Source organism: Aythya ferina (assembly GCF_964211825.1).
Source record: "Aythya ferina genome assembly, chromosome: 3".
NCBI lineage: Eukaryota > Metazoa > Chordata > Aves > Anseriformes > Anatidae > Aythya > Aythya ferina.
The window spans coordinates 5,051,830-5,060,238 of NC_140298.1; the positions used below are offsets into that span (position 1 = coordinate 5,051,830).

The 8,409-nt window shown below is 45.9% G+C and overlaps 1 protein-coding gene across 3 annotated transcripts in view; it reads left to right on the forward strand.

Moving 5' to 3' along the window:
• BMP2 (bone morphogenetic protein 2) overlaps positions 1 to 8,182 on the forward strand; it is a 78,773-nt gene extending 70,591 nt beyond the window's left edge. For 2 of the 3 annotated variants that reach the window (XR_014691124.1, XM_084513705.1), the window contains one exon: positions 321 to 2,314. Coding sequence is in view for 1 of the 3 variants with exons in the window: in XM_084513705.1 (XP_084369831.1) it covers positions 321 to 342 (22 nt within the window). In the remaining 2 variants the exon portion in view is untranslated. Of the gene's footprint in view, positions 1 to 320; positions 2,315 to 8,138 lie in introns of those variants that run through there. The other variant, XR_014691123.1, reaches the window with a different exon arrangement.
• The last annotated feature ends 227 nt before the right edge of the window (positions 8,183 to 8,409 follow it).

The following is an 8,409-nucleotide window of genomic DNA, read 5'->3' on the forward strand; positions in this document are numbered from 1 at the left end:
AAGGAGAAACAAAACTAGAAAAGGATGGAAGGGATTGTGGAGCCCATGGAAGGGGCAGGGATTTGGCAGTCAGCTCCTGCTCCGAGCCCTGCTTTCAGACTGCTGCCTGACATTGGGCAAACGGCATCGCAGCCTCCCCATCATTTGAGTCCAGAAAACCCAGCATTCCTTCTAGGTGCAAAGCGTTACCTGGAGCTAGGCATTTGTCATATTGCTTTTTAAGGCACATACTCCAAAAATCAAGGCATGAGAAAACCAAAAGTTTCACAACAAAGAGTGGAAAAACCCCAACAAATATTGTCTCAAACCTTCCCTTTCAGGCCACACCCCGAAAGCAAGTGAGACTATCATGGACAAATCCTCCTCTGGCAGCAGGCCGATCAGCCAGAGAGCCATTCTCCGATTCCCAACCTCTTTCACACCATGCAGAATCACTGCGGGAAAAGCCTGACAAGGCTCAGACAACTCACAGTGCCATACCTTTGCTCATGACAGTAACGCCAGCCAATTGCTAGCGTCTCGGTGTCTGGCCAAAGCGGATGGCAGACGGCTGTCTGAAGCTGGGACCTGGGAAAATGGGGATAACATCAGGAAAAAAACAAAAACATCTTACGTACCTACTGCTCCCATCTCATCCTGCTCTGGGGACATGCCTGCTCGCCGTGGACTGAGTCAGTGCCTGGTCTTGTGGTCCTTCAGTGCTCTGCAGAGCTGCTGCGTGCTTGCAGACTGGGAGCTGTCAGCACATCTCATCCTACCTGCTGTGCGTGGGGACTTGCCAGGACCGGCAGCTCCCCAGTGGGTCAGTGGGTTAGGATGGAGGAACACCACCACTTGGGAAAGTTTGGTGGCTCCTCTGAAAATCTTCCCGGACTTTTATTGGATCTTAAGTTACCACAAAGTATCTGCCTGGATCTGGGCTTTGATTCTGCACTCCACTGCTTTATCCCAGGCGGGCTGGGGTAGCGCCTTTCCCTCAGAGACCACAACTGACAGCACCCCTCCCAGGGAGAGGAATGGAGCAGTGGCTGTGTTTCAAGGGTGGGGAGGTGGAAAGGGTGTTTGAGGCCGCTGTCGGCATGGGGGAGCTGCAGGGCTGGAGAGGAGGATCAGAAATCATCTCCACTCCCGGTTCCTATCTCCAGCCAGGGGCCTGGACTGCCACCCCCAGCTCTCCCATCACCCCAGTCCCCGGGTCCCACACTCACAGCTCTCCCCACCCAGCCCCGTCTCTGCCCCGACCTCCCCACCGCTCGCTCTCCAGGCAGGTCCTGGCCCTTCAGCTGTGGTGTGGCAAAATTCAATTTTGCCTACGTGGCTGAGAAACTCTGGCTCTTCATAATAATACCAGCTTGCCTGCAGGGAACGAGGTGGAAGCTAGACCACGTCAAGGCCTTTTATTTCCTGCAAAGGTGTGTTTGCAAGGCACTCGTGGAGAACACTATGCAGATGAGCGACAACGGGAGAGGTAGGACCAGCTCCCCAGCATGGGGAAAATGGGGCAGATCAAATAGTTACCCAGATTTCCATCAGCTGTGGGGTTGGCCTGGTGACAGTTAGGCAGGCTTGCCATGTTGTAGGGATGGCTCACCTCTCTGCCAGCTATAACAAACACGTCCGCTTGATGCCAACAGGACTGGGCCGAGCTTCACCCACAGAAGCATTTTCTTCCCCTCCTGCTCCACTGGTGTGAGCGGCCCCATCTCTGCAAAATAAGCACACGAAGAGAGCTTGAAATTGCCAAGAGGAAATCCAGGTTGAATTTGTGCTGAGAGCTGGCCAAGGAAGGAGAAAACATCAATCTCAAAAGGTTTTTCAAAGTTTGGACATTTGGCTTCATCTTTCACTACGTTCAACCACAACCTGTCAATTCCCATCAAGAAAAAAAAAAAAGAGGGAGAGCAGCCTAGCCTTTAAAAGTCAGTGCTGCCACGGCTAGAAAGTTCATGAAGCACATGGGACAAAAAGGTTAGTCTGAACTCATGACTTGAACAGAAATCTACAGCCCGTAACTGAATACTGTAGGGTTCCTTCCTCTCTTGCTGTGCTAGGAAATTCTGGCCAGAAAGTTAAAAAGTGAAATGCAAAAAAGAACTCTTAAAAGTAATAATTATCCACCCCCCAGAACTGAGGCTAAACCGAGGAACTTCTATGTTCCTCAGCTGCACAGGATTTATGTTTGAGAAAATTCCTGGTAGGGTATAAAGATTTTACTACTTTGAGCTTTGGATGGTTTTAGTATTAGCAGGCCACAAATGAATTAGTTGGATGATGCAAAAATGACTGTCAATAAAATCTTTACACCAATGCTTCATTCTGTGTGAAACATCTTTTATATATATGCATATCCATATATACTATAAATAATAGAAATGATGCCCATATTTTATACTAGGGATGTAAACACTGGTTCCAAATGCAGTGGCAAATGAACCACTCACATTTTCTGATTGCATAATTTGCCTAGAGGATGGATACATAATTACACTATAATTAAGTATAATAAACAGAGAAAATGATTTGAGAAGGAAAAATTATCACAGCCTCAACCACATCAGCCAGAAGCTCTCTTCTAATTAAGTTATTTTATTAAACAAAATGTTTTTAAGGTGGGTCCCCTTTGAAAACGTACATTATAGGCCATGTAATGTAATTTACTTTATAAGTAAAACATAGCTTGTGTATGGACAGATGGTATCTGATAGGACTCATAAATACGCAGCCACTGGGTCCAGCCCAGCTAGGAGCTGAGTCCCCCCACACTTCTCTCTTCAAACGGAGGAGCTGACCCTAAGCGCTGCTCTGGGATATCTCAGTAGCTCATACACCAGTCTTCTATTTGTAATCATTGATGGACTCTTTTTATGTTATTATTATTTTTTTTTAAAGTAATTGAAAGGAAGAAATTCTCGCAGGTAACTCTGATGCTGTCATCTCATAATGATATGGCTGAGGCAAAGGACAAGAGAGGAGGTAGCTCAAGCTACCTCAGATACCTCAAGCTATCTGGATTTGAGAGCCTTTCAAATGCTCTTTCTTCTCAAAAGACTTTTCCCCTTACTAATTCTGTTCGATATGTGGCAAGATGTGGCATTCTCTTAAATTGCTGTGGCTGAAGAAGTCCAAAACAAAGTGGTTCACTACCTGTACGACTCGGGAAGACCACATAATCTGGTACCTCATCTGGCAAGGGCTTCCAGACACCCTCCAGTTTGTCAGTTTGTTCCTCTTTGAACTACACCATATGTTTTTAAACACCTGCCCCCACCTGCTTGGGGACTACAGGAGCTATTGCAGACGCCTTGGAGCATTGCTCTAAAATTAGCTATTGCTCCTGCTCACCCAAAAAAGAAATAGCTCTGAACTTAGCTATTGCTCTATCCCCCCAAAAGAAAAAAAAAAAAAAAAAAGTTGAGCTTAAGTTTTAGCTGCAGTATTTCTGTATACATCTACTTCATTTCCATGTTTCTCTTCCTCTTGTGAGCCCTTAGAGATTGTGATCAAGCCATCCCTTAGCCTCTCTTCTGTAAGCTCATTAGATCGAGCTGCATGATATAAATCTCTTTCCTAGCTCTTCAAGTCTCACATACAGCCTCGCAATGTTCTTTGGGAAGATCTCTCCGTGTCTGTGACCTGTTTTCTTAACTACTTACTCTCTTCTTCAGTTCCCAACTCATCTGTAAGGTTTATTTGTGATGATTTAGGTTTTCTTTCAGGTCATTGTAAAAAATAGCATAACCTCAGTAACACATCCCTTTGGGACCTGGAAGGGGTGAGACCTAAGAACTTATATCGAGTATATGAGAAAACATCCCTGGTCAAGGAAAACCCCAAGGAAAGATAAAATGTGTCCTAAAAATCAGTTGTCCACAGCAGTAGAGTGTCCTTGAATTCCACATGCTGAACATTAGGTTGTGAGAACACCTCTGAATGCCCTACGAAGACATCCTTCTCTAGTTGTGTCTACTGCATGCACAACTTACTGGGTAATGGAGAGAGCAACGTGGTGTTAAGGAGAAATCTTCTCCTATTTAGAGTTTTCCACTCTTAAATGTTTGCAGATCTTTGAACCACAAAATGTTGTTGGTTATTGACAAAATTACTGATGTGTGGTTACTGCTTGCAGGGTGCTCCAGGCGGGACGCTTAGGTCATCATGGATCTGTAGATTCCTGATGACTACTTCAGTCTCCCTCCTAATCCCATGCACTTTTGGTTGTTTAGTGACCTGATTTAAACTAGGAGCTTCCATGAGAAATCACGTGGCAATCACAGACTCAATAATAAACTCAAGCCAAAGAGTCATTTTCAAATGCTTGGCAAATGCTAGACCACAGAAACTCGGTGTGTCGTAAGATTCCACTTGGTCCCATCATCATGGGTGGGAAAAAGGAGGAGGATTATCCATAGACCTCAAAGTGTTTTACGAAGGGAAGCAAATGCTGCTATTCCCATTTATTGGATAGGGCAACAGCAAGTCGAGACTTGCACAAAGTCACCCAATTAATCAGCCAGAAAACTGCCACTGAAACCCATGTTCTGGTCTAAACAGGTTCTCTGACTGCCCTCATCACTGTAATATCTGAGTACCCTTCAGTAGTATGTTAGGAGAATTTGGGCATGTCTACACCGGCCGATGCAAACAGCTGTCTGTCAATCCAGCCCCCTTCTCAGCCAACTGGACAAAAGCCATCTCCACACTGAAGCTGCGTAGCCACGTTAACACCATTTGGAGCCCAGGTGTATGAACCCCACCACGAGCTGGGGGGAAAGCTTGGAACCAGCACCACTGTACCTCATCTCTGTGGCTTCCAGGGTGCAGCTGGCTCGTGGCTGGACAAAGCAGATGCAAGACTGTCTCTGAGAGCAGGTAGACCTTCATTCTGAATCTGGTTTCAGCATTTATAGTGCTCCTCAGAGGATCTCCTAATGCTTTGCTGAGCCATGGAGACAGGGAACAAATGTGTTGGTTATCTGGTTACAGCCTTTTGGCTCTGAGGAAAGATCTGGAAGAAAAATTGAACAGGGAGATTTGGATACACTGCCATAAAAAAAGAAAATCTGCAAAATATATTTAGAAAGTCAGGAAAAGGAAAGAGGAAGAAAACATCTCTTTAAAGCTGGGATCTACTTGTCATGAGCAAGAGTACTAAAAAATTTGTAACTTAATGACCTGAAGGAAGAGTAGCTGTTATTACAGGGCATTGTGCTGGCAAAGCTCCTATACATCACAACAATAATTCTCTCCAGACTTCTCTTCCCTTCCAAGGCATGAGGAAACATCAGTGTGTTTAGCCTCAACCCCCTGGCAGGCAGCATCACTTCCTCCTGAGCGGCAGGGAGCTGACACAGTGAAGGGAAGGCTCTCCTTTGTAGCAGCTACAAAAGCCCCGTGTGACCCAGCAGGTCTGACGTAGAGCTGAACAAATGAGCCCTGCACCAAGGAAGCTAAACATCTCTGAGAGCTTGTCCTGGACAATTCATGCTCCCTGGTTTAGAAATCCTTCGAGGGTTGCTAAGTTCACACAAACCACTCCTAGCTCTGCAATCCCCCTGCCTCGAGTGGTTAGAGGCCAGGAAAGCACGGCGTGGATGTCTAGCTCTGCTCACCCTGCTTTTTGCTCTCCTCCCTGGGCACTCGCTTCCACCAGCTGCCAGTGACGGGCCACCTGATGGTGGGCTTTGATCCAGAGCAGCACAGCTGCTCTGATGCTCTTGCCTGCTTCTGGATCCAAATCCCTGCTGGCACAGATTCAGTGGCTTCACCAGATCATCACCCTTTGCCTGGGGAAACTGGGGCAGCATGTAGGCGGCAGCATTTCTTTGCTGCTTTGCGCTTCTTGGACTTCTGCACAAAGTCCTGAAAGGCGATGTGGGCTTCATGCATATGCAGGGAGGGCACAGACTCTGCCTGAAAAAAAAAAAAAACGGACCTGGTTAACTTGGCTACGATCATCCAGGAAGTTCGTGGCAGAACTGCAAATAAAATCCAGACATTTTGCCTTTTGGGCCTGTGTCTTCACAACAACAGTATTCTTCCTCTGGGCATCTGTGCTTGTTGTCTTATCGGGACGCGCTGCTCAGCGTGCATCCTTAAAGGGAACGAGTGCTGGGAAAGCCACGCTTTAATTCTTTTGAGAAAATGACACCACCTACATAGGAAAACCCCATAGCTTTTTTGCCATGCATGTATATCTTTCCTTCCCTTTGTGATCTTTACCACTTCCTCACCATATGTAAAAGGCCTGATCCCGATGAAAATAGTCATGGTTCCAGAAATGCCACTCAGATGATGTTGATTTACCTCAGCAAAGGATGTGGCCCAATGCTCTTGGCCAGATTTTTCTGCAAGCTGCCAGTCACCCCTCTCTCTCCCCCACCCAGAAACCCGGGGGAAGTCAGGCGACAATAACCTTGCTGGACTTCACCTGGCCCACCCATGGAATAGCTATTTCTAGACTGAGATGGAAAACCCAAGCAGTGTCCCTTTAATCTAACATCTCATGCATGTTGCTAAGCCTAATGTTTAATTTGAAAAACAACAACCTGAAAATAGCATTAAAGGAAGCAGAGGATTTGAACAGCACTATGTTTTTAAGATAGTCTTTCTGGAAAACACTATATTTAAAACCTGACCCTTTTACCATGAGGTTTCTAAAACTATAGAGCCGTCCTCAGCTTCCTGGGAGATAAGGCTTGTAATTTGGAACTGAGCAATGGCGTACAAACAACACAATTTGTGTCGTATTAAGAGGCAATGTGCAATCATCTGGCAGTGTCATATTGCCCCCACTGCAGAGCCTTTTGGGGCTGTTTGTGCTGGAAAGCTGAATGTAAGAGCAAGGTGATGATGAAGGTAGCTCATCCTCCACACCTGATGGTGTCTCAGGGTGCCAGTCTCCCAGGGCTTTGGTGAAAAACCCACCTTCTGAGCATTAGTGGTCCCCCAGCTCCTACACTTGCAGGACTGTTGATTGAAGCTGTAAGCCTGTGACTTGAAGTGTTGGGAAGAGCTGCTAGTGAGCTGTGGTGGGCTGAGCTAGACATTGCAACCACCTCTTCACTCAAGTAATACAAACCCAAGATGGTTTTAACCAGAAGATGTCACTCCTTTGTATTCACTTGGCATTTTTGTATTGAAAGGATGGCAAGAGCAGAGAAAAACAGGAGTTTCTGTGGTGGTTTTACGCCAAGCCTGTGTAGGAGCCTTTCAGACCTCTTTGTACTTCCAGAGCAAGGACCAGATCTGGCCTGGATTTTTTAATTTTCTTCCAATTTGTTGGCGTGAAATCTGACAGCCAGGCAGATGTGCCTGCCTTGATCTTTGGTGTGGATCTCCTTTTGCACTCTTCCCTGTTTTTCCAAGCCTCAATAGGGGAAAGCGAAATTACTGTCCAGAAACAGTAATCATGGCATCTCAGATCTGTAAATTCTCCAGAGTTTTTATGCTGGAGGACTGGAAGGCTTTGACCCATTTTCAAAAGTGGGTATAAAGCATATATACATAAGGAAAGCACACATACTTGTAGCATCTGCAAAAACATATGGTAGTTTCACATCCCACTAACCAGTTTCCTGGACGGAGTACATATAAGGGCAGGCTTTGTGAGAACTGGCAGTTTTTGAATGCTGGGTTTCTGACTCTCATCCCTTAACCGCAGCCCTTCCTCGACTTTGTGAAAGATACCATTTCCCCCTTAATTTGGCACGTTACTGCACAGAGCCCTTCTGCATACTTGTTCTTGCGCTGCCTTTTTTTGCAGGTGAAGCTTCTCCCAGGCTCCCCTGAGAATCTCTCCATCCACCTTTCCACTCCATACAGAGCTGCTGTCTTACCTCTGCTTAATCCCAAAAGGCAAAAAGTAACCATCTCCAGTATCAGCAATTGGACTTCAGGTGTCTCGTGATATTTCTGGGCTGCTAATCTACAGAGCTCCTTGCAAATTTTTCCATCTAAATGTTTTGTTTAATAGAAGATGATGCTTTGCCAAAGGATCCATTTTCCTGAAATGTACTTTTTTTTTGAAGTAGAACATCTAAAACTGCTGGCTCTTGTTTCTGACAACAGTAACATTTTTCCTGTCTTATCAACATTTTCTGTGCAAACATACCTCCCTATCAACATCTTTTCTGTTTTAGCAACTTGTGTCCCACGTGCCTCCTGCTACCACCACCAAAGCAACAATCTCTGAAGAACGGGCTTAACCAAAGGCAAGTAGATATGGAGAGACCCTCCTGCATCTTTCTGTGCCTGTACCCACACCATTCCTCTTGTACTTTTGTTTAAACTCTTGGGATTTCCCAGTGGTGGAGATCCCAACGCCTCACATCAGTGCTAGTGTCTCCCTTTCCTTATGGATAAAGCTTTCCTGAACTCTTACCTCCTCTGTTTGCTGCCAATAAAGCCAAT